General features: G+C 52.9%; 1 protein-coding gene across 7 annotated transcripts in view; it reads right to left on the reverse strand.

Annotated features, from left to right (window-relative positions):
• Positions 1 to 414: 414 nt before the first annotated feature.
• ABCC8 (ATP binding cassette subfamily C member 8) overlaps positions 415 to 25,329 on the reverse strand; it is a 79,143-nt gene continuing 54,228 nt past the window's right edge. For 4 of the 7 annotated variants that reach the window (XM_027563408.1, XM_027563406.1, XM_027563404.1 and 1 more), the window contains 23 exons: positions 23,863 to 23,898; positions 22,077 to 22,112; positions 21,260 to 21,358; positions 20,116 to 20,200; positions 19,084 to 19,164; positions 17,160 to 17,297; positions 15,535 to 15,660; positions 14,499 to 14,598; positions 14,035 to 14,276; positions 13,770 to 13,942; positions 12,606 to 12,675; positions 11,632 to 11,789; positions 9,826 to 9,918; positions 5,712 to 5,814; positions 5,038 to 5,151; positions 4,590 to 4,710; positions 4,306 to 4,436; positions 3,409 to 3,487; positions 3,104 to 3,212; positions 2,613 to 2,716; positions 1,702 to 1,835; positions 1,164 to 1,226; positions 415 to 651 (listed from right to left, as the gene is read on the reverse strand). In XM_027563408.1, coding sequence (XP_027419209.1) covers positions 514 to 651; positions 1,164 to 1,226; positions 1,702 to 1,835; positions 2,613 to 2,716; positions 3,104 to 3,212; positions 3,409 to 3,487; positions 4,306 to 4,436; positions 4,590 to 4,710; positions 5,038 to 5,151; positions 5,712 to 5,814; positions 9,826 to 9,918; positions 11,632 to 11,789; positions 12,606 to 12,675; positions 13,770 to 13,942; positions 14,035 to 14,276; positions 14,499 to 14,598; positions 15,535 to 15,660; positions 17,160 to 17,297; positions 19,084 to 19,164; positions 20,116 to 20,200; positions 21,260 to 21,358; positions 22,077 to 22,112; positions 23,863 to 23,898 — 2,533 coding nt within the window. In that variant the 3' untranslated portion in view covers positions 415 to 513. Of the gene's footprint in view, positions 652 to 1,163; positions 1,227 to 1,701; positions 1,836 to 2,612; positions 2,717 to 3,103; positions 3,213 to 3,408; positions 3,488 to 4,305; positions 4,437 to 4,589; positions 4,711 to 5,037; positions 5,152 to 5,595; positions 5,815 to 9,825; positions 9,919 to 11,631; positions 11,790 to 12,605; positions 12,676 to 13,769; positions 13,943 to 14,034; positions 14,277 to 14,498; positions 14,599 to 15,534; positions 15,661 to 17,159; positions 17,298 to 19,083; positions 19,165 to 20,115; positions 20,201 to 21,259; positions 21,359 to 22,076; positions 22,113 to 23,862; positions 23,899 to 25,329 lie in introns of those variants that run through there. The other 3 variants (XM_027563407.1, XM_027563405.1, XM_027563410.1) reach the window with 2 other exon arrangements.

Below are 25,329 nucleotides of genomic sequence, written 5' to 3' on the forward strand. Positions count from 1 at the left end.
TAATTAGGTTAAATGAGGTCACAGAAGTGCAGCCTCATCCAATATGTCTAGTATCCTAAGAAGGAGAGCGAGAGACCAGGGGTGTGCACACAGAGGAAAGGCCATGTGAAGATGCAGCTAGAAGGAGAGAGGCCTCAGGAGAAACCAAGCCTGTGACACCTTGATCTTGGACTTCCACTCTCTAGCACTGTCAAAAGTAAATTTCTGCTGTTTAAGCCGCCGGGGCTATGGTGTTTTGCTACAGCAGAACACAATCTAGGAGACGAAGACAGCCCTCATTTCACAGATGAGGGAAAGTGCTTTTGGCCACACTCACATGGCTTCCTCAGATCTGCTTGATGCTAAAGTCAGACTGGATCCATGGGACCCATGGCCCACCCCAGTCCCTGCCCACCAGACCCATGACCTCTGGCCTTCAGTAGGAAATAACCAATCTCTTTATTTACAAGTGATTTACAGTTAGAAAACCCAGGCAGGGGGGTGGGGCAGGGATGGCACTTGGGCTGTGGTAGGTCACTTGTCAGCACGGACAAAAGAGGCAAAGACACTGTCCTTCCGGCTGAGCAGCTTCTCTGGCTTGTCGAACTCAAGGATGGCGCCGCGCTTCAGAACGATCACCAGGTCTGCGCTCAGGATAGTGTGCACGCGGTGCTGGGCGAGGCAGGAGGGGTTGTCAGGGTGGTGTGGGCAGGGCTGGGGCCACTGAGGCATCCCTCCTGCATCTTGGAGGAGGAGGCATGTGGCCAGAATGTCCTGTCTCCATGGTGACTGCCCTTTCCCAGGGTGGGACTCCAAACCCTCCATCCACTAATGCCACCTTCTCCCCCACCATGTCTCAGATCTGCTCAGAGATCCCCAACACCTGCATCTCCCATTTGCTCTGGAGAAGTAACCCTAGCCTAGCTCACAGGGCCTTGGGGCAGGGGTGGACCCTGGGACCTGGAGAAAGACAGCAAGTCTAAGGGAAGTGTGGGTGCAAATCCTCCTACACTCCAAATCCTGCAATCCAGACTCCTTGCAAGCCTGCCAGGCTGCTTGCCCTGCACTGCCCAGGGCTCTCTCTTGGGGTGCAGGTGAGCCCAGAGGCTGCCCGCTGATGATAGCCTCAGGAGGCCAGCCCTCTCTCCGGGTGTCCCCCTGCACCCCATCGGTGGGCCCCTTACCGCGATGGTGACCACGGTGCGGTCTGCGAAAGCCGTCATCACCACTTTCTGGAGGATGTTTTCCTGCCAGGTGGGAGCAGCAGCTGTTGGCTTAACTGCCCAGGGGGTGGGGTCTGGCCTGGCTACTGGCCCAGTTCCCATGTGCCCCCAAACCCAGCCCTGCCCCCTCCCTGGGGCTCTAGTCCCCACAGGACCAACCTGCTTCCCAGTATTCAGGGGCTGGGCTCTGCCTGTTGGGAGTTCAGCTGTGTGTGTGCATGTGTGCATACATGCAGGCTGTGAGTGTGTCTGGGTGTGCTGTCTGGTGGGGGATGGGTGTGAAGTCTGTGGGTCCCTGTGCAGCTTGTGTATATGTGTGTTATAAACATGCCCTAAGACTAGCTGAAATCAGAGTCCCTCAGTCTTTGCCTTTTCTGCCCCAAATGGCCCTTGATGCTAAAAGCAACCTGAACTTCAGGACTACTTTCTGAACTTCTCCCTAACACCCCCTGAAAACCGTCTCCAAGACCCCTGCCCCATGGGTGTGCCCAGCACCGACCGTGGCCATGTCGATGGAAGCCGTGGCTTCATCCATGATGAAGATACTGGTCTTCCTCACGAAGGCCCGGGCCAGGCAGAACAGCTGCCTCTGGCCCTGGCTGAAGTTCTCCCCGCCTTCCGTGATGATGGCATCTGAAAACAGCCCCAGGGAGCGCTGAGTTAACCCTGCGTTGTGAGTTGAGTGGATAGAGTGGCTTGTGTGGGAATGTGTGTACAGGGGCTAACATGTAGGTGTGTGTCATGGGTAGAGGTGTGTGCAGGGTGGCTGCACCTTACACAACACGGGAATTACAGGAGTTACAAAGAGAAGAGCGTCCCCAGGAGTTATGCGCGGCTGTGGCCCTGGGCAGTACTGGGAGGAGGTGTGAGCACAGAGTGTGTACGTCAGGCATATGTGTGGGCTGTGGTGGGGTAATTTTCTGAAGCCAAGGCTTGGCTGGCCCCCACTGCCCCAGGGGTTGCAGCAGGTACACCAAGGCTCTGCTGACGCCCCCGCCACCCCTCGGGTTGGGGACAGACTCTTCTCAGTAGCCTTGATGAGTGAGCTGTGCCTGTGATCCCTGAGTCAGTCTCTCCTTCCTCAGGGTGGAATAGGGCAAGTAGGTGGATGGGGAGGGCGGGACATGGTATCAGGGACTTGCAAGCTCTGTGTCACAGTGACCCTTACTGTCCCCCCTGTGCCCTGCAGGAGGGGCCAGATCCTGAACTGACCAGTTGTGTGACCTGGGACAAGTCACATGACCTCGCTGAGCTTCTGTATGGTAAGAGATAGAACTCGATGGTTTCTGGGGTCCTGCCAGACCCTAGACTCTAAACTCTGGGTGAAGTTGATGTGGGTGTGAGTCGTCCATCCCCAGCCCTTACAGGTGTCCCTGAGTGCCCAGCCAGTGCTCAGCCAGGAGTAGTTACCAAGGCCTCCTGGTAGCGCCTTCACCACCAGCTTCAGCTGGGCTATCTCCAGGGCCTCCCACAGCGTGCTGTCGGAGCACTTCCGCTCTGGGTCCAGGTTAAATCTGGAGGGTGACACACAAAGCCCTTTGGGAGGGGAGCAGGGTCCTGGCTCCATTCCCAGGGTACGTGCAGTGGGCAAGGCTGGAAAAGGGAGCTGTGAGGGACCCGTTTGACTTGGGGGCTTGGCTGGGAGGCAGCAGCAAGCTGCTGGCTGTGGGAGGGGGGAGGAAAGCACCCAGGCCTGAGGAGTGGGAGATCCCTACCTGGGCGCCGCAGGAAAGAGAAAGGCATCAGGGTGCAGCTCTAAAGAACCAATGCCAACCCTTTATGCCAGAGCTGGAGCAGGGCTGCCCCTGGCCTTGCCATTCTCTCCTCTCTCTGCCCAGATCTGGAGGAGTGGAGCTGGGCCTGGGGCTGGGGTGGGCCTGGCAGTGGGGTAAGGGGCTCACCGGATGGTGCCGCTAAAGAGGACGGGGTCCTGCAGGATGATGGAGAGGCGCGAGCGCAGGGTGTGCAGTGGCAGTTTGGCGATGTCGATGCCGTCGATGATGATTCGCCCTGTGAGGAGACAGTATCACAGGTGGGGCACCAGGGAGCGGGGAGATGATGGCGCTGGGGACAGGGTCCGCCTGGGACATGGGTCCCAATGAGGATGCAGGGGAAGGCGGCAACGGCTGGGCCTCCTGTGACTTCTGAGCAAACCCAGGACTGCGATCCCGTCTGGTGGCTGTGGGATGCCTGTCATACGGCTCACCTTCGAACATGTCCACCATGCGGAAGAAGGCGAGAGAGAAGGAGGACTTCCCACTGCCTGTGCGGCCACAGATGCCAATCTGGAAGGAGAAGAGCAGCCATGCTGTGGGCACTGGGGCGGCTGGGAGCCGTGAGGGCTGACTCTGGGCTGTGCGGGCGTGGGAGTGTCTCTTCAGCCAGCGCTGGTCCTGGATTCGGGCTTGTTTCCTGCAGTGGCTCCAGAGGGGGCTCCGGCTTGCCTGGCTGCGTGTGGGTGTGGCTGTGTCGGGTACAGGGCCTCAGGGGAGGTGGGGGCACTGGAGCACTCTCAGTGGGGTGTGGCAGGAGGGCACAGGGTGGCCGAGTGTGGGCCGCAAGGTGTGCCCCGCCTTAAACTGGAGTCATCCCTTACCCCATAGCTTCCTGCCCATGGATGCCTACAGAAATGATCATCAGGGACCAACCCAGAGACAGAGATGGCGATACAGAAGGACCGGAGAGGCAGGGACAGAAGTATATCGAAAGGTCAGGGAGAGTAAGACGGGCAGCCACAGACAATGATGAAGTGAGAAAGACAGGAGGAGAGGCAGAGGGGGTCAATCAAAGTCAGATCAGTGCCAGACGGGGGGCTTCCTCCCCAGGACAGGCCCTCGCTCTCTGCCCCAGGACTCTGCTCTGAAGTTCAGGGACCAGTGTCCTGGGAGAGCCCCTGGCCGTTTGCAGGGGGCCCTGACAAAGCACCTCTGAGCCCACGGAGTCTGTGGTGTCTGTCTCCATGGTGGGTGAGTGGGGGCAGCAGGAGGAGAAAGGGAGAGGCCCAGGGCTGGGAGACTGAGGGGCTGGATGGGTGTGAGATCTGGAGGGCCCTGAGGGTCAGAAGGCGACCCTGGGGGTGCTGTCCAGCTCTCCCCGCCCCTACCTTCTGTCCAGGGGAGATGAGGGCATTGACGTGCTTCAGCACCGGCTTCAGGGAGCTGTCGTAGCGCACACTCAGGTTCTGGATCTGGATCTTGCCTTGGTCTGGCCAGTTCTTGGGGATCAGCGATGGTGCTGGGGGCCAGTGTGGGGGTCTCAGCTGCCAGGCATGGGCCACAGCTGGTATCCAGGAGTGCCCCCCACCACCCCCAGGTTCCTCGTGCCTCCTCAACCTAAACACACATCCACGCTGGGCTGTTTCTCCGGGAGTCCTCCCGCGCCCCTCACCCAGCAGTCCCTCGTAGCTCTCCGCTTCAGTTTTCAGCAGCCCGTGGATGCGTTTCACGGCCCCCAGCTGGAGCTCCATGTCCGCCAGGTTCCTCACCATCCAGTTGAGGTAGTTGGACACCTGCAGGGAGCAAGCCAGTCACCTGGTCCCATTGGTGATCCCCTGGTCCTGTCCCTGGGCCCTGGGATGGCTCTTCTTACAGCCCAGGGTGCCTTCCCTGGGGGTTACAGTGAATGTGGATCCTCACCCAGCACCCATCTGGGGCCCAGGCCTGGGTGAAGGGGTGGGGACCTGCAGGGAGCCCTCCTGCCCACATGGTCCCTCTGGCATCAGACTTGGTGTAGCCGGGTGGAGGGAGAAGGCCCAGGAGCATCTCAGTCAGGGGAGGGGGTGCCCTGATGTCTGCTGGTGTCTACCCCCTCTCCTGCCCCGCCTGTCACCACTCACCATTAGGGCGTAGGTGAGGCCCAGGCCCACCAGGCCGGCAGAGAGCTCCTTGTGCAGGGAGTTGGAGATGGAGGTCACAGCCGCGATGAGGACCACACACGCACCAATGTACTCCTGTGGAGGGAGCGGGGCTGGCCTGGGCCCTCAGTGGGCGCTATGGCCACAGCACACCGCCCCAACCCACACCCACTCCCTTAGGACAGAGAGCAGCTCAGCTGAGACTCAACCCCAGCCCCGCACTGCACATACACATCGTCAGACACGCAGGAGGGCGTGAAGGCTGGAGCCCCGGGAGTCACCGTGTGCACACAGCAGTGCTCCCCCCACCCCCATGCCCAAACGCATACCTCACCAGCTGGCCCCACGTGCCATATGACCCACTCCAGACACACACACTTGTCACAGCTCAACGCACAACTGTTCTCCCCCTTGGCCCACACCTCAGACACACAAGCCTCCAGGCAGTGAGAGAGGGAAGAGGAGGCCAAGGGCAGACACAGGGAGAACCCCCAGGGTTGGGAGACGCAGGAGGGCTCCGCACCCACCCCGTGTGCGCACCTGGGTCAGCATCCATCCTGCCTTCCCGCCCTCTGGCCCGTTTGGCCCTTGCTCTGGCAGCACAGCGCTATCAGAGCCCCCTGTCCCGGGGCTGGGGGGTGGGGGGAGGCACTTGCCATGCGGACTTCTAGCCACCTGTTGGCGGCCGTGAGGAAGAGGGAGGCGATGTTGTTGGAGTCTGTGTATTCAAGGAGCTTCTGCTGGAACCGGGCCTCGTACCTGGAGGGAGGATCAGGAGGGTGAGGGGGAATCATCTTGGTCCATGAAGCCCCTGGGACCCTCCTCACCTGCAGCCCTGAAACATGCCACCTCTGCCACCTGATGTACACCTCTCCTCTCTGGAATGCCTTACCAGCTCCCTTCTTCTTATTCATACCTGTCAAGAGCGCCACCTCCTTCAGACTCTTGTTTTCACTCCAAGACCAGTTCTCCTCTGTAGGGCTTCCCTCTTACATGAAAGGGCTCCTCCGTCCAGCCCATTGCTCAGGCCAGAAACCTGATTTACATCCAATCATCTGATTCACATCCAATCCCTCAGTCCTCTTCTGACCACCTCCAGTACTGACCTTGCCTCTCTGCCTGCCTCTCGCCTGCTCCCTGCCCACCACAAACTCACCTGGACTATAGCATCAGCTTCCTAACAGGTCTACCTGCCATCTCTCTACAGTCCACTCTCCACACAGAAGCCAGCATAAGCTTCCCAAATTATGAATTGCATCCTATCTCTCTGATGCTAAGAATATGAAAGACTTTTTAGGATAAAGAACCATTTTCTCGCCTGTGGGAACCAGTCCCTGCCAACCTCACCAGCCTCCTTCCATGCCACAAATCCCCTTGCTCACTGCATTGCAGCCACAGAAATGACAGCAAAGTAATTTATTACATTGCTTGCCTCTTTTCAGTTTTGTGACAATGCCAAGTTCCTCCCCACCCAAGGCCTTTTATCATGCTGTTCTCTTTGCCTGGAATGTTTTCTCCTCTGCTCTACCCAAGGCTGATTTCTCTCAACCTTCAGGCTTTACCTTAAATGACATCTCTTCAGAGCGGCCTTTCCTGGCCTATTGTTCTCCATCTCTGCAGCCTGTTTGTTTCATAATCTCTGCTCATATATTAATTTCTCTAGCTATTTATCATCGATCTCCCTCACTAGCCTGTAAACTCCTCGAGGATGGAGACCTTGTCTGTTTTGGTCACTAATGTATCCCCAGCACTTGTGTGTGCTCAGTGGCTGAGTCGTGTCTAAGTCTTCGTGACCCTGTGAACTGTAGCCCGCAAGGCTCCTCTCTCCAGGCAAAGATACTGGAGTGGGTTGCCATTTCCTCCTCCAGGGATCTTCCCAACCCAGGGATCAAACCCACGTCTCTTATGACTCCTGCATTGGCAGGCAGGTTCTTTACCACAAGCACCACCTGGGAAACCCTATCCCCAGCACCTGGCACTGTCAATAAGTATCTGTTGAGTGAACGAACCTTCTATCCCTCTAAGATAGATGGGATTTTCTGTGCAAGGAACTCTGGAGGCTTCTTCCCTGTTCTCGTGCCCTCCTCATGTTCTCCCTCATGTTACTCTGTATGATCTGCCTCTTCTCTCTGACCAGCCTGGGCTCCTGGTGTCACTCTCCTTGGCCACCTCGTCAGACCCTGGGCCAGGCCGACAGAAGCGGGCAGCTGTGCTTGTTTGATGGTGAATAAAGGAAAGCCATCTCAACACGGTCTCAGGGAAACAACCGATGGGACTCAGAGGGACTCAAGATGAACCTTTTTGGGCATTTGCGTTTCACTCCCAGAAGATGTTTGTTCTGCTTTGTTTCTGGGTGAAGGGTCTGAGTTTGAACCATGTGTCTGAGGAGAGCAAAGTGAATCTCTGGGGTGTGAGAGGGTGTGATTGCCCAACCACAGGGTAGATGTGTGTGTGATGGGGTGATGTATCTTATGGGAGTGTGAAACCATATGTCTGAGGGCTTGAGTGAGTAAGTGCATGTTGGAGATGTACATGTGTGAGTGCTCGTGTAACTGGAGCGTCTGAAGCGTGTGTGACTGGCCTGAGGGGTGGGTGTGCATGAAGGTGCATGTGAGATGGGGCTTCTGTGATAGGTGTGTGATGATGTAAGGAATGTGGAAAGAGCCCCAGATTTGGAGTCGTGCAGAAGCAGGCTAGAGTCTGAGTATTACTATTACCGGCTATGTTTCAGGACTGAAACTAAGTTTTTTCACGGGGCTAGTAATAGTTCCTTCGTGAACTGAAACAATCACTCAGTGTTGGGCATCCTTGAAACTTTTGGGGGGATAAAAAGTAGGGCTTCCAGGAAAACCAGAGGGTCAGCCAGACCTGGGTCCCAAGCCCAGAACCAGCTCTCACTGTTTGTGTGACCTCGGGCTGGTTACTCGGCCCCATCTGTAGAATGGGGCTTCTCCTACCTATGTCACGAGGCTCTTGTGAGGATTAAATGTTATAATCCACACACATGCCTGGCACACAGGAAGTGTACAACCAATAAATAATCACTAGTTTGCTCTTGGCAGGGCAGGCTGCTGGGCAAAAGCCAATGAATTCAACACCTTCAGGGATGATTTTAAAAAGTCCTTCATTCAAATTTAAAAATCATCCACTGTGTCGGTGCAATGTGGAGTAGGCCTCCAGAGGAGCAGTTTCTCTAGCCGACCATAGGCTTGGTTGAGGCAAGGATGCTGGCATCCACGCAGATCCTGTCTAGGGGGTCTGGCCCACTCGAGGAAAGTCACAATCTCTCTGCCCCAGGCCCAGCCTGAAGGCCTCCAGGATACCAATTCTAAGAGGAGCATCACCAAAAGTTAGAGTAGAGGTTGGCCTGGGAGTGTTGAGGGATCCAAAGGGTGGAAGAACTAGGGAGTTCAGACTGGAGAAGAGGACAAAGCTGGGAGGAAACCCTGGAGTCAGGCCAGGCTCCAGGGAGTATTCCGTGGGGAAGACGGCACAGGCTCACACAGCGGCAGGGGAGGTCCAGGGAGCAGGGCCAAGGCCAGGGCAGGGTTCAGCTTTGCTTTACTCAGATGAGACCCCAAAGAGGACTTCCCATTGGCCCCAGATCCCCAAGGAGTGAACTGGGGCTGCGGTGTGGCACCAGGAGTCTGGGCAGCTGGACTTTGGGGGTTGGAGGAAGGAGATAGAAGCCTCCTTAGACTCTCTCCTTGAGCCCCAGGGTTCCTGGACACAAGGCCAGTGCCGCATGGTTATTGGCATGCCCCGTGCAGCTATGTTATCCTAAAAATAACCTAGAGTCACTCTCTGAGGCTTAGAGACCAGGGCCCAGAATCTGGGTCAGATGTCTCTAACGTGTCTATCCAGAGGACAGATGCTCTAATATTTCAGACAGAGACTGAGGTGGGGAACAACAGTTCTAACCCCCACTCCCAAGGCAGCCTCAGATGCCCCTGTCATGCTGAACACCACAACTCAGAGTGGCAAGAGGATGGCAGGGCACTGACGCTGGGGTAAGTTTCTATGTCTGGTGAACTCTTACCTACTCTTTGAGTCCCAGCACTAATGCCACCTCCTCAGTGAAGGCTTCCATGACTGCCTCCCTGCTGTGCTACCATAGCCTTTCTTTCAGAGTACCTGGCACATGGGTTTGTCCTGGCCTGCTCAAAGCTGACACTGTAAATGCCTCCAGGGTATGGGCTCATCTGAATTATTTCCATCTTTTCAGTGCCTGGCAAGGGGCTGGGTGAACACTCAGTAAATGTTTGTTGAATGAACAAGCCAGCTTCAAATCTGGACTTTGTGAAACCTTACAGAGAACCTCAATTTTCTTACCTGAGAAATGGGACTCATCAAGCTTTCCATGTCAGATTGCAGGGCAGAATGAATGAGTACTGGCATGTAAAGTACTCAGCATACTAGTGTTTGGCTCACAGTAATGTCTCAATGAAAGATGGCCTCAGGACTGGCCCACACCCTGTGAGGGCCTTTTCACATAGATTTATGAGGAATTGTCTCGGCCTTGTCTCTTTTCACATTTTACCTTTTCACAGAGGCCCTGGGCTTGGCTCTAGGTCTGAGAATCTCCCCTCTAGATCATGCAGCTGGAGCCCAGTGGACCTGACCCCTCGGGTGGACCGGCCTCAGGGCCTGATGGGGGGCTGGCAGACATGTGTTCTGCGCTTTCCTAAGTGGAGCCCTGAGAATCAAATCCCATGACCTGTGACCCTGGCCCCATCCCCACTCCCCTACCCTCCAGGGTGAATCTGGTACCTGAAGGCCCGGATGGTGGTGAGGCCTTCCACAGTTTCAGCAAAGTGCGAGAGCAGCGGGAGCTGGGTGGTGTCGTCCAGCTGCTGCAGGTCCCTGTGGGGGAAGCGGGGAGCAGAACCTAATGGTTAAGATGGTAGGTCGGGGCTCAGCCTGGGTGTGAATCGTAGCTCCACCCCTACCATTGTGGGGCCAAATGGCTTCACCCCTCTGGGCCTCAGTTTCTCGCCTGTGAAGAGGGAAGAGGAGGGTACCACCCCATCTCATTCATGCAGATGCTTAAGCAGAGCATGTTGAAGGGTTACCGTTATCACGCACGTCATCCACCTCGCGTCTGCATCTGTCCGCTGGCTTTGCTGCAGCGCCTCACTCTGTGGTGAGGCTCTACAGGCAGTGTTGCTTCCCTTTCAGAGGTGAACAACCTTAACAGCCAGGCAAAGGAACAGGAGGACCAAACTCCCCAGTAACCACCACAGGTGTTGGCACATCACAGGCCAGGATCTAAAGAGCTCCTTGAGAGGGAAAGGCCAGTGGTTTCCATGGCAACAGAATTTGCTCCTGCTCCCCACAGCTGCACCTTGACAAGTGTATTAGTGCCCGGGAGGCCAGGTTGGAATGCAGGAAGCAGCTTTCCTGGACAAACCACACCCACAGCCAGAGTGGATGCCAGGGGAATAGGGTGGTTTCTCTGGCAGAAGAAATGAACTTTGTAGAACAGCTTGTATAGTGTTTAAAAAGCCTCTGTGATTTTGTGGACATCAATGCACTTTGTTCTTCGTGGGTACCAAGGGATTCCAGATCAACCAGGCAAAAAGCCATTTATACAGATCTTGATCCTTGCGGGCAAGGTAATTGTACCCAATATGTATCTAAATTTAATTATTATTATAATGCCCAATCAGTATTTTGATTCATTTCTAACAAACTCTGTGTACTTGGGAAACATCCTTAACCTTTCTGACCACAACCCCAGTAACAAACATTATATTACAAATCAGTACACAAACGTGCACCCCCCCACACACACACACCCATACACAGCCAAAACAAAGGTTTATCAAGCAAAGCTTATTGTTACTGTGTGCGAATACAGCCTGATATTTTCTATATATTTTCTATTTCATTGAAAAACTGGTTGTGATCTATGATACTGATATCATGACCCACTGATAGGTTGTGGTTGGCAGTTTGAGAAACACTGGCCTAGAGGCTCTTAAAAATTGGCCCTACAAATCTTTGAATCTGTGAGCTTAATAGAATCGCTCCCAGAAAGAACTTCTTAGAAAACATTCTTAGAAAATTTTGAGTAGGAAAGAGCCATGCATGGTTCCACGGCCCATGAAGGCGAATGTGATCAATGAGAAAGGCCATGAGAAGCTCCCTCAAGTCAAGGATTTTTCTATCCTTGCTCTGGACCCAAGTGAGTTGGGAGGTCTGATTGCCATCAGACCCGTCACATCAGGTGCCCTCTGATTTTATGCATCAGCAATCAGCCTGGACACTAGAATCATACAATCCTTCTGGGAAGCATTTTGGCAAAATGAATGAAGGGCATAGTCGCATGTATACACCCTGACCTAGTGATCCCATTCCTGAGCGTATCACCCCAGGAAATAGTCCAGATAGTAACTGCAGTGTGTGTACTGCCAGATGCTTGTATTAGGACAGTGGAATATGAATATTTCTATTTTCATTTTGGGGAAGGGGACATGACTCTACCACTTCTATAATGATTCTGATAACAGAGCTGAAGTGACTATTGCAAAGCAGCTCCTATCCCTCACCCCCACTGGCAAGTGCTGCCATCACCTGGATGCCACCCGGAAATACTTCTGGATGAAGTAGCACACAACAGCCAGGGGCAGGAGGGCCACTAGGAACACCGGTGTGACATAGGAGATGACGGCCAGAGCTGAGACACAGAGCAGGGTGGAGCGGCTCAGGCACTCCAGCGTAGACGGGATGTGCTGCGGGAAGGAAGGGTGAGAAAGGGAGGTGAATTTTTTTTTCAAAGCGTTTAAAATATATATATTTATTTATGTATGTCTGCATTGAGTCTTAGTTGTGGCACGTGGGATCTTGGTTGTGGTATGTGGGAGCAGCCTGCGGGTTCCAGAGCTCTTGGGCTCTGTAGTTTGTGGCACACAGGCTCTCTAGCTGAGGCCCTCTGGGCTTAGCCACTGCGGCACGTGGGCTTAGTTGCTCTGCAGCATGGGGGATCTTAGTTCCCCCACCAGGAATTGAACCCTCATCTGCTGCATTGGAAGACGAATTCTTCCACTGGACACCAGGGAAGTTCTGGGAGGTGAGTTTTGGTATTTGGTCATCTTCAGCGTGTTACCTGCTGCCAGGTTTTGCTCTTCCTTTACTACTGGCCCATGTCTTATCCCTACAGCTACACTGTAGGCTCCCTGAGGCCAGGCATTAGGACTTTGCTTTTTCACCATTTAGTACGATGAAGAATAAAGGACATAGGCAGAATCAAAATGCTTGTTCTCCAGAAAATCAGTCACCTTGGTGCAGAGTATGCTGGAACCTTCTTGTGAGCCAGAGTGGGCTTGGGCAGAAGCCAAAGGGATGTGGTTTCCTTCAGCCTCATTAGGAGAGTCTCCCAGGGGAGGCCCCAGGTCCTGAGGCAGCATTATAATCAGATGGAGCCCACTAGGTTCTTAGCCCAAGGCTCTGATCAGCTGATCTGGGGAAGCCAGCATCAGACAGGAGAAGCTCCTGGGGACCTGGCTTCTCTTTGGACTGGGGACATACGTCACTGCGATCTTGTGTACCTGGTCGATGGTGTTACAATCAGATGAAAATCTGTTCAGGATGCTTCCAAGGGGCGTGGTCTCGAAAAACCTAAGAGGTGATCAGAGGACAGTTACTCATCCGTGTATTGATTTCCTTCCTGTTTACTGAAGGAGGGTAGTTATTTTTTTGTTTCCATATCTCTGGAGTCATCCCCAGGTCTGCCTTCCCAGGGTGATTGCCTGTGTCTGGCCTGTGTCCCTGAGAATTCCCATGGCTGCCCAAAGGGATGCTAGCCCCTTCGCAGCCTCTCTGACCCTCCAGCCCATGTGTGACCACTGCCACCATTCTCTGCTTCTTACTGGGCCTGCCTCACTCAGCAGCTGTCCTCCTGGGGACATAGAGTTCTCTCCAGAGAGACGACTCTCCTGGGGGTGGGGGTGGGGATGGGGCAGGGAGGGTAGAGGCCGGGCCCTGGGGACAGCCTGTCAGCTGGCTGGCCCTGCGAGGTCACTCCAGCTGTCAGCACTCTGGCTGTGACCCGGAAACAGCCCAACCCCAACCAGAGAATTTCAGAACCACAGATCTGAGACAAATAGAGGATAAGTAAACTTGGAGGCTGTGTCTGTGGGTCACAGACTGATCATGAAACTGGAGAGGAGATTGTGATTGGATGATGAGGAGGGATCAGATAGCCTGTTTGCCTGCTGGGTTTGTAAACTGAGTTGGCAGCCAATCGGGCTATGACAGCTTTAACTGTCTTTCACACCAAGCAGCCTTTGGGGTTTTGATTGATCCCATTACAGAGGATTAGAATAACTACCGTGTGTCCCTGGGGTCAGAACCTGCAGAATGGCTGAATGAGGAAGGAGAGGCAGGGAAGGGGAGAGCTGAACCGGGGGTGGTACCTGCCTAGAAAGGGGAAACATTCATGCAGAGCCTGCAGACCCTTGAAGGGCTGTTGTGAGAATTAGATGAGCTAACTGTGTGACATTTGTAACACCCTGTCTAGCTGAGTAGATAACAGTTTCCCTGTTTTCTGCACCAAGGAGGGGGCTTTTCCCACCCCATGTCCTTGAGTCACATCTAGCGACCTGCAATAGAGATTGTATGTATTGATATATCCCCATTTTACAGATGGGAGAGCTGAGGCCCAGAGAACAATGACTCGCCCACAGCCAGGCACAGCCAGGGGAGAGGGCTACCTCATGGGAGCCAGGATGATCTGGTTCAGCAGGCTGCGGTGCAACCTCTTGGCCACCTTCAGCCCCGTCCATTCCACTGTGACAGACGTGATGAGGCACAGCACGATGCCCAGGCTGCAGAGCACCGTGAACACCATGGCGTAGCCGGTCTGATTGAGGGAACACTCCTGGGCCTGGCAGAGAACGAGGCTGGCATCCTGTGGGGGGTGGCCCGTGCTCAGTCCTCCCGGTCCCCTGGCTCTGGCACTGGGGCTGCTGGACCCACCTGGCTGAGGGAGCAGTTCCTGGCCATGGGGCTCAGGGTCAGGGCACTGTCAGTCCACTTGGCCAGCCAGTAGTCGATGGCCACCAAGACCATGTGCTTGAGCAGCTGGGAGAAGACGAGCAGCGAGAGGAGCAGGGTACCAGCCGAGGACAGGTAGTTGGCGCAGGCCCGCCACGGGATCTTGGCACGCTGGTGCAGCACCGACGACAGGTTGTCCTCCTCCTCGCTCTCGGCCGCCTCCTCTGCAGGTGGAAGAACCCCCTTATGGAGTCACCTTGCACACCCCTCTGAAGAGAACAGGGGTTGGATCAGCCCCACTTACAGATGGGGATACTGAGGTGCACAGCGGGGAAGGTATGCATCAGAGGCACACCATCTCCCCACTCCCGGAACCCCAACCCTTAGTCTCCTCACGGTGGAGCAGACCTCAGGCCATGATTCCACTCCAGTCCCATGGCCTGTACCTTCCTCCTCTTCCTCATCCTGCAGGAGCCCATCTCTTGAGGACATGGCCCGGGGCAGGCCCTGGGGTGGCTCCGTAGCTTTTCTTTCCATGACGGTTTCCTGAAAGATAGATGGGGCCTGGCTAATGTCCTCAGGGTGTGCGGAGGGGAAAAGGGAAGTGGGTAGGGGGGAACTGCCCCTGGTGCTGACCACCGGCAGTTATCAAGTTGCCCCTGCCTGGAGGATGGTCCAGATGGACACATGTTTGCCTGCCAGAATTTACTCCTTCCCCTGCATCAGCTACTAGCATCCCAGTATCCCTGTGGGAGACCACCTCTCCCTTATTCTGTCTCTGTGATTCAGGTGGGCTAATCATTCTCTCTGAATCCCAGAGTGGTCATGTGACCCGGGATTGGTCAGTCTTCACATTCCACATCCCTGACCACAGTGATTTGCTCAGGATGGGCACCTGACCAAACTGGACCAACAGAAGTCAGCCCTGGGACTTTTGCTGAACTATCATAAAACAGGCACTGTCTTTCTGGCAGAGCTGCTGACCTGGAAGAATGGAAGCCTGAGATGCCGATGGCCCTCACTGCCTCCATGAGAATGAAGCTGGTGTGAGAGAAGCAGAGCCAAGGGGTGGGGAGAATTAGATTCCTCATGATATTGCTTGATCACCTGGATCCAGCTCCACCTGAAGCTATAGCATCACTGGATGTTCCAGTTTCCTGAGCCAGTAAATCCTTAACTCCCCACCCCCCTTTTCTCTTTGTTTAGCCAGTCTGAGTTGGTTATCTGAAGCTTTGTAACTAAATGGTATCTGACTATTTCGGGACATGGGGAAGGCATTGGCCTGACTCTGCCTTGGGTAGCTGGCACAGGTACTGGCTGTCTAGTAGGAGCGATTTCATGCCCAGCTCCCACATCTGTCTTTTGTGGGTGTTTTTGGGGGCTTCCTAGGGCCAATGAGGGCAGGAAGGCCTTTATGAGTTCAGGTTCTAGCAGAATCTTATCCTCAGGGGCCAGGCTGCCTGGCCCCCAGGCTATACCCACCTTCTCCAGCTCTTGGTCCTGCCGGTTCATCAGGGTCTTCCAGTGCTCAAAGAGCTGGCACTCAGACCTCTGGAAGTCCTTGAGGGTGCCCTCCCTCTGGATGGTGCCGTCCTTCATTGCGATGATCTAAAAAGGCAGAAACAAACTCGGTGGGGGGCTGGCTGAGGCGGGGGAGTGGAGGTCATACTCCTGCCTGACCGAGGGGTCTGAGACGGATGTGCTCAGAGCACACATCCCTTCCCCACCACAAATGGCTCCCGCTCACCCACTGCCCTCAGCAGGACACTCCAGGATTTAGAATCTGGTACATCTCAGGGGTAGTTCTCAATGGTTGCCCCGTGGTTGATAGGAGGGTTTGCAGAGCAAATTAGTGCATCCTGGTCAAGTTGTCTGGTTATCCCCAAGGACTCCAGCAATGACAGCTGTTTGCATGCACTTAGTGGGCTAACAGCTCATTACCCTTAACTCCTCCTCACATCAGGCCTGTCAGGTTCCACCAGTGTTTGGCAAAGCACCTGTTGGTCTAAATGTGGGAGGCCCCTTTGAGATCAATAAAATGTATTTTATTTGAAACAGTCAATGCTTTATACTCACGTAGACCCATCATTAATTCAGAAACCCAACCTGCTCTTCTCACTCCCACTCACCCCATGCTGGGGTTCAAGGGCTGATGCCCCAAAGTCCTGTTCACTTAAGGAACCAGGCACCTCTGTGTTGGCCTTCTTTGGACTAAGGACTGTCCTGAATTGTCTCACCAGGGTCACTGCAGAAACTCAGACACAAACTTGTACCTCCTCTAATAGCTATTTTTAAAATCTGGAATTTCCCCCCACCCCCCGCCCCCCGCATTTTTTCTGTTTTAATAGCTTTTCTGAAAAGTCTGGATCTTTTTCCTTTTTATTCATAGTAGAGGGGAAGACCTTACTACATGTAGAAGGAAGACTTATTTGAGGGAAATTATCAGGGGCATTTAACACAGACCTGAAGCTTAGGAAGGGCCTCATTTTCACAGACAAATTTATGTACAAGTCAGGCAAGGCCCCAATTTCAAAAGTCACATGATTTCCAGTTTAAGAATTAAATGCTTTCCAATTATTTTAAAAATAACTACCTTCTTCATGTTGAGGAATATGGGGATTTAACTGATGTGATATTTCGTTCTACTGATAACACTGACGTTTCTATTACTACTGCCAATATTTGTTTCCATATTTCCCATTTGACCCTAACTTGAATCTGACGCACTAGTGGGCAGGAAGATGCTCTCCTGTCCACATGGGCACTCCCCAAGGACAGGGGAATGAGTCATCAAACTGGGTAGGAAATGGAAGTAAGAACTGAGTGTCTGCTTCTTTCTAGACTTCTTGGTGCTGACCTTGTGTGCACCCATGGGGCCCCCAGTCAGGATGCAGATGTCTGCAACTCTAGGTGACACCAAACACTTGGACTATGTATGCCAGGTCTCCCTGATGGGCCAAGCCTGAGTGAAGCCATCCAGTGCTGCTCTCTTCTGCTCTGTGACCCTCAGCAATTGCTGCTCAGACATCTGATGGAGTCCTTTGAAGACACCCAACTGCCTCTCCCACCATAGCCCTCCACAGTTTGACCCGCTGCTGGCCCCTCACCCAGTCTGCATGTGGTAGGTACTGTAGCTTGTGGGTCACTAGGACCACTGTCCTCCTGTCATCTCGGAGCAGCTCAAGGATCCCGGCCTGCATCAGATGGTCACTCAGATGGACATCGAGAGCTGAGAAGGGGTCGTCCTGGGTAGATGGGAGAAAACAGGGGCAAGCATGGGGGTGGGTAACAGTGGATGTAAAAACAGTGGATGTACATGCTCTGGTTTAGGGACTGACACCACTTCACTGTGTAGCCTTGGACAGTGTACCTAACCTCTCTGGACCTCAGTTGCCTCATCTCAATGGGCTATCAGTCACCACTCTCAAACAGGTCTAATCACAAGCACTTCCTAACTCCTGAACCTCCAGTGACTCCCCATAGTCTATTACGTCCGAATTCCTTAGCACCCTAATCCAGACCCTTTCCCACCTGCTCAGTCTTCCTTTCCAACCTCACTTCCCATCTGTCTTGTAAAAGCTCCCTATGCTCTGATTTCCAGGGAATCTGCCATTCCAGGCCTTTGCCCAAGCTTTTCCCTTTGCCTGGAGTGCTGATCGGCCTTTTGTCTGTCAGGTGAACTGTTACTCATCCTTCAGCACTTCCCCTAAGCACCAGCTCTTCCTGTGTCCTTTCCTGATACCTGAGCCTAGTCTTTCCTCCCTCTGTCCCAGTGATACCCTGCAGGAAGTCAGATTTGATAGCTATTTGTCTAGCCTGGACCGTGGGGCCCTCAAGAACTGATATCCCCTGAGCCCGTGCCTAGTACAGAGTAGGAGCTTAAAAGTTAGCTGAAATAAATTAAAGTATCCACTTTATTCCTCTCTAACAAGGTTGTTTGTAGCTCACAAGGGATGATGAATAAGCTAGTACTTTGTAAAATGCTATGCCTGTGTCAGATGGTAACAAACACTGTGAACCTTTCCGTCATGCAGTGAGTTTAGTGGGGAGGTGGCGGGGTGGAGAATAAAGCCAGGATCAGAGAACTGAGAGTCCTTCTGCCAGCGGTCTGTCCCAATGGCTCGCTCTTTCCTTCTGTTTAACTGATTCACTCTTTAATACTCTCTTCTGTGAAGCCCTCCCTGATTACTCTTGTCCTCACAGTTGTCTCCCCGGACAAGGCCCTTCATAGCCTGTTACACAGTTTGGCTTTCAAGTGGGCTGTGGCTCTTGAGTATTGGTGAGCTCTGTTTCCCTAATTAGATTCTAAACCTCTGAAGCCAAGGGCTATGTCTTGGAATTCTTCAGTATCAACTAAGGCACACCACACAGAACTTGGCATGAAGGAGGACGGGTACAGCCAAGTTTTATCTCATGTTTGATTATTAGAGGTTACCTGGAGTGCTGTGTTAAGAAGGATTCTGAGGCCAAGTTCAGTTTTCATGGGAGAGAAAACTGAGATCAATTAGCAATGTCTGCTCTGGGCCTGAAACAGGAAATGGCAACTCACTTTCCAGGTATTTGTGATTCTTATATTTGGGCTAAATGAGTATTAATAGGTTGGGGATGTGCTACAAAGCAGGGGCCTATAATTACTGCTCATCTCCCCTCGTGCCTACTGCAGAGCTGTGTGACGTCCACATTGATCAGTTGGACTAATCTTGTCTCAGTTTTTCCATCAATAAGATCAGTAGGGAGGGAGGGAGGTTGGGGGTGGTTCAGGATGGGGAACACATGTACACCCATGGCTCATTCATGTCAATGTATGGCAAAAACCACTACAGTATTGCAAAGTAATTAGCCTTCAATTAAAATAAATAAATAAATTAAAAAAAAAAAAAGATCAGTAGGTACTATCTCTGGCAGGAGAAGTTTGCTCCTGGAGAGGGATGTTGTTTGGTGATGGTGTGTGTGCGTGTGTGTCTGTCTGTCTGAGCCAAGGGGGCAGCCAGACACAAGGACCTCAAGGAAGTTGCTGGCTGGTGTACTCACCAAGAAGACGACGTTGGTGTGCTGGTAGAGGGCTCGGGCCACGCTGATTCGCTGGCGCTGACCACCGGACAGATTGATGCCCTGCCGCCGAAGGGGAGGAAAGGTCAGGCCCGCACAGCCCTTCAGCAGAGACTGTCCAGGCCCCTACTTGATGTGAGCTCTTTGGCTTCATTCACCTCTTTGCGCCCTCCTCATCTGGTAGAGAGGAGGAACTTGTACACGTTCACTGAATTCATTCAGAAGTGGGGAGAATGATCCCCAGGCCTTTAACAATTCATCATGTAGCTGCTAGGGACCATCTGACCCATGAAAACCAGGACAGAGGAAAGTGAAAGTCTGTCAATCAAGTCTGATTCTTTGCTACCCCATGGACTATACAGTCCATGGAATTCTCCAGGCCAGAATACTGGAGTGGGTAGCTATCTTCCCAACCCAGAGATCAAACCCAGGTCTCCTGCACTGCAGACAAGGGAAGCCCAAGAATACTGGTATAGGTAACCTATCCCTTCTCCAGTGGATCTTCCTGACCCAGGAATTGAACCAGGGTTTCCTGCATTGCAGGTGGACTCTTTATCAACTGAGCTATCAGGGAAGCCCTAGGATGAGGGGATTTAAATCACACACCAGGAGGACAGCCATGGGAGAATCCTATTCATCTAAGCTTATGGAGGAGGGACCCCACCTGAGGATGGAACAGGAAGAATAACCCTGAGCCCGGGGCAGTGCTGGGCAGGCTCTCAGTACATACTCGGGGTATCAGTAGAGAGGTCAAGTCCTCCCCAGCCTGGGAAAGTGCTAAGCTGACCTCTGCACCCAGCAAGACTGGAAACTTGTCCAGGACAGCCACAAGCCCAGGGCTCAAGGAGATCATTTTGATCCCATGACAGGCACTCTGCAGCCTTACCCCTCTTTCATTTCACATTCCCTGCTCTCCTTGAGAACGATCTCAGGGCGTGGTGATGGTGATGGGTGGGGAGCAGGGGAGGCCAAGGGTCCCAGCTTTGAGTAACTCCCCTGGAGGTTGCTACTAACCCGTTCCCCAATCTGGGTCTGGTCTCCATGGGGCAAGATGTCAATGTCTGGCTGTAGGGAGCAGGCTTCAATGACCATCTTGTACCTGCAGTGGGGTGGGGTGGGGACACAGCTGAGCAGCCTGGCCGGAGGTGGGCCTGAGCTTTTGCAGAGGGTCATTACCCTCCAGGCAGCTGTGCCAGGATAAGCGATGGCTTTAATGGGCCTCCTGATGGGTGTGAGCAAACACCACGTGAGCTCGAAAAGAGCTGAGGGCAGCACCTGACACCATCTTGGAGCAAGTTAAATATTTGAAGGATGAAATTGGATGGGAGCAAATAGCCATGTAAGTGACAAGAGAGGGCCTGTGGCCCCTGTACGGTGGGAAAAGCTAGAGCCAGAGCCCACGCTTGGGGCACTGCCAGGGAAAAATCACTGCTGGTTTGTTGAGGCAGTAAATGATGATGGCCGTTCAAATATTTGCCCAGCCTACTCCCCTCACACTTCCCTGGTCAGCTCTCAGTCTGGGTGGGTGCTAGCCCGAGTGCATGGAGGCATCAGAGTGTCTTGGTGACAGGTACTTGGGCGTTAGAAGATGGATTCGAAACTCATTTCTGTCACTTCCTGGCTGGGTGGTCTTGGGCAATTTACCTAACCGTCCTGAGTCTTGGTTTCCTCATCTATAAAATGGGGATAATAATAGTACCTGCCTACTGGGATTGGTGTGAGCATTAGAAGAAATCATGAATACCAAGAGCCTCTGGAAAGAGGTCCATGGATGTCAGTGGTCATTAGCCCTGGAGGGATCTGTGTGTGAGCTGCAGAGCTGGGGGCGGAGAATCACGAGAATGGAGAGGGCAGAGCGCTGGGGGAGCCTTTTCACCAACCTCAAGAGGGGGCACCAGTGTGCACACACCTCCCTCCCCTCCTACCCTCTCAACCATGGGAGCTGGACTGCCCCGACGTCCAGAACATCTGGATCATTTCCAGGTGGACCTTATGGAACAGGCTGGAATCCCGATCAGCAGGCTGGAGAGCAGGATGGCGGGGTGAGGGAGATGGATGGAGGAGCAGGCAGCTGGCTGTGCTTAGGGGCTGGGGAGGGAGACTAAAGCATGACCAATTTCTTCCCTCCCCCAGCTCCCTCCCTCTGGGAGGCTTTTACCGTTGCTTGTTGAAGGGACTCTCAAAGGTAATGTTCTCCTCCACGGTGGCATTTAGCAGCCACGGCTTCTGAGAAGCATAGGCCACTGGGCCTCTCTTCCTGGAAAAAGTAGGGCAGGAGGAGAGGAGGCATTCTCAGGGGGTCACTGTCAGAGGTGGTTATCAAGCTGACGGATAAAACTGGGACTAGGGGGTGGGGGCGCCGCGAAGATGAGGAGGTGCAGTTGGCTGAAATCTGCTCTGCGTGTGGCTCCTGGTGGCCTCTCCATTCCCCAAGGCCTGAGGCAGGCTTGGGTGCTGGGCCTTAGCTGACTGGGGGATATGGGACCTCAACCCCTCCCTGCTCTCCACCCCTCCCTGTCCCACCTCTGCAGTCTGTTCCCCTTCCCAGGTCTGCTCAGAGCCTGGGAGAAGCCAACTAAGTGAATACTTGAACCCTGATCTCCTCCTTCCTTGCGTAGCCCTCAAACCACTCAACTTTGATGTTAGCAGCTAACTCTCCAAATGGAAATTTTAAAAAGAGCACTGTTAAGGAAATCATGTTTACTGTGGTATGGTTTCTGAAGACAAAGAAAGAAAAAAAGGAAAAAGAAAAGGAGAAGATGACCACAGGGATAAAAACAATCTGGTGTGAAGAGCTTGATGCCTGGAAGCAGCAGTGGTCTCCCAGCCACCCTGTGAAGCAGAGCCCCCTCCCTGGCCTTCTCTGAGGCTGGGTTGGACCTGGGGAGCTGCCTTCCTGAACTCTGTGGCTCCTCAGGCCTCACAGCCCCTCTGAGGAAGTCTCCCCCAGGGGGCAGTGCTCGGGGTCACAGTACCTGACATCAGCGTCGGCCACCGTCTCCCGCTCGGGGCTGCAGCAGGGAGGGAAAGACATACATTCAGGGTTCACCCACATGGACTGAGCACGCCATAGACATTCTCAGCTCCTTCAGACCCAGCACGAGGGCCTTGATGACCCCTGAGACGGAGTCTGCAGCCACAAATGCCACAGGTCCCCCTGGGGAGCCTCCACTGCCTGAATACAATCGGGGTGTGTGAAATTACAAGGGAGAGTGGAGCGAAGGCACGTTGGGCGTAGGCTCACGGTGGTGGGGGTCTTCCTACGTCAGGGGAGTCTGAGGCCCAACTCATGGGTCCTGCAGACCCAGCTTCTGAGCCAGGGCTCGGATGCACTGGCCAAGTTCATGGGCTGACACGGCTGCACAGACAGCTGGAGCAGGGAGTGCACTCTGACAGCAGCCAGCCCGGGTGGGACCATGGGTGCCTGCGAGTCTGGGGGTGGGAACCCACAGCTGATGCAACTCAGGGTGGCACCTGCAGGGCTGAGAAGCGCTCCAAGTGTGATTCCCAGAAGACAACCGTGGAGCCTAGGAGATTCACTCAGAGGGACAGGGTCAGCTGTGGTGGCCATGTGGCCTGGACGGACCCCAGCTGCTCCGGTGTCAAATATTCTGCCCTGTTGCTCTTGTCCACATGTTCACACTTGTCACATACCGTGAGGTCTGCTTTTTGGCTCAAGAGTTACGGTCACTATGGCTAGAGAGGCTGGGCTGTCATCAGGCCCTGGCACTTGGTGACAAGGTGGGAGAAATGGCAGAGAAAATGTGGGGATGTGAAACCTCTGTGGAGTTGGGGAGTGAAGGCCAGACACTTACACTGATTTACAAGGTCAAGTCAACCTTCCCAGTCCTGACTTCCCACCTCCTCCAGTGTGTCTCGATTGTCTTGAAAGAAGTGTGCTTAGGGAGGGTTTTGAAGGTCTTGCAGCCACATTAATCTATTTCACTTGGATGTTTTAGACAACCAGAACATAAAGCACATAGAACATAAAGCAACAGGCTGAATTTCCTGTCTGGCCTCGGGGATAACCACCTCCTCTCCTTATAGCTTTGTTTCTCAACAATTTTTTTTGGATCACCACAGGGCCATTTTAGACGTATTTTTTCTAATTGTCCTTTCCCTGCCGCATTTATTTTCCAATTCAGTGGGTTTAAAAAAAAATTATATTCACAAGTTTGTGCAGCCACCACTGCTGTCTAAATCCGCAACATCTTCATCACCCCTGAAAGAAGCCATACCCATTAGCAGTCATCACCTTCCTCCCTTCCCACTAATCCGATTTCTGACTCTATCCTCTATGAAATTTTAAAACCACAGATCTACTGTATGTCTGCTTATATACTGTGGCCCTTTGGAGAGCCACAAAACATTGGAATATCTAAGTTTTTCCTCTCCAGTACCAGATTTTTCCCTCTTTGAGAATGCATGCCTCACGTGTTATAGGGCTTCATGTCTCTAAGTGTATGTGGACTATACAGCCCTGAATCTATCCTTAGCACCCCTCCCCGCCCCACACACCCTGCCTAGCCCCTCCTCCCCCCATTTTTTTAAAACTACTTTCCTCCCCTGTATTCCCTCTTCTTCCTTTTTTAAAATTGGTCACACAGCGTGGCATTTGGGATCTTCGTTCCCTGATCAGGGGTTGAACCTGTGTTGCTTGCAGTGGAAGTGTGGAGTCTTAACCACTGAACCACCAGGGAATCCCCCCAAGCTCCTTCCCTTTATTGGGGACCCACTTCCAACCCAGTCCCAAGGCTGTACCTGGGGTCTTCTCCCGTCTCGCTGTCAGGAAGGCTGCTGGGGCACAAATGGGAAAAAACACCACCAGTTACTTCTCCCCTGCCCACTGCCTTTATTTAGATCACATTGTGTCTTTGGGGAGAAGCAACCTCCACAATCCCCACCCCTCCCACCCATCCCCAGTGTCCCCAAGTGGCTTCTCAACGTCTGTCCCTCCCACAGGCCCTGGATGGGCGTCCTCCAAGCAGCAAGGGCTTCATCAGTGCCCCTGGCACCACTCTCAGCAGCAGCGAGGCTGGCTTGGTGTCAGGACGGGCTTTTAGTTGGGAAAACTAAAGCTCAGAGAGGGAAAGTGACTTTCCCAAGGTCATAATCATTTCATACAGTGTTTTCAAACCGTGGATTGGGACCCAATATAGGGTCCGAAATAAGTAAACTGCAACTGCGCTAAAACAAACCAACATACAATTCCCCCACCCCAAAACCAGTTTGTACCACATGTGGTCAAGATGTGTATTCTTTGTGTAAAATTTTTTCTCGCCTATCAGTGCATAAATGTAGCAGACTGTGGTATAAAATGCATCTCATACTGTGAATTATAGTAAAAAATTTTTTTTGAAAAACACTGTGAAGTGACCTGAATTTTGGTGCCAACTTTGCTAGTGCTCTTTCTCTTGCCCCAGGCCACCTTCCAACCTTCCAGAAGCAACCTTCTGCCAATGAAGTGTGTACATCTGACATGCACATTTGGGGAAAATCAATCTGTTCTGTTTTCATGCAGATATTACTTTAATAAAACCAGCTAACATTTATTATAATCTTGACAAGCACAGTGATAAGCATTGCAATCAGTTCAGTTCAGTTGCTCAGTCGTGTCTGACTCTTTGTGACCCCATAGACTGCAGGACACCAGGCTTCCCTGGCCTTCACTATCTACCGGAGTTTAGCACTGCAATACTATTATCTATTTTAAAGTTCAAAAAAACCATATGGAAGAGGTCTCTTTATGGACAAGGAAAGTCTCTTTAAAGACAAGGAGATTTTTGAGAGTCTAAGTAACTTGTCCAAAGTCACACATCCAGCAAATAGCAGAGGAAATAGATTTGTCTGATTCCAAAGCTCCATGCTCTTAATGACTATGTTATATTGCCTCACTATGACTACCCAGGCCATAGCTCTGATAAATTTCTTGCAAGGAAAATCAGGATGGATAGAAACAGGGATGGGAAGAAGACAGATGAAATTCTCTTCTGTCCTCTGCTGAGGGGCAGAACTTAATTGAGACCTTGATGGGTATATAATCACCAACTCCCTATGATCTTATTCTTCGATCTTTATTAGTTTCACTTCATTCTCTCAACTCAACCTAACTCGTATTGCTTAATCATCAGATTGCTGTGATTTATGGACAAGCTGGTAACATGAAACAGATAAAAAACCCAAGCTTCCAAATTCTAACTCTGCGTCCACAGCCCAGAGAAGCTTATC

The sequence above is a fragment of the Bos indicus x Bos taurus genome, chromosome 15 (assembly GCF_003369695.1).
Source record: "Bos indicus x Bos taurus breed Angus x Brahman F1 hybrid chromosome 15, Bos_hybrid_MaternalHap_v2.0, whole genome shotgun sequence".
In the NCBI taxonomy this organism is placed as follows: Eukaryota; Metazoa; Chordata; class Mammalia; order Artiodactyla; family Bovidae; genus Bos; species Bos indicus x Bos taurus.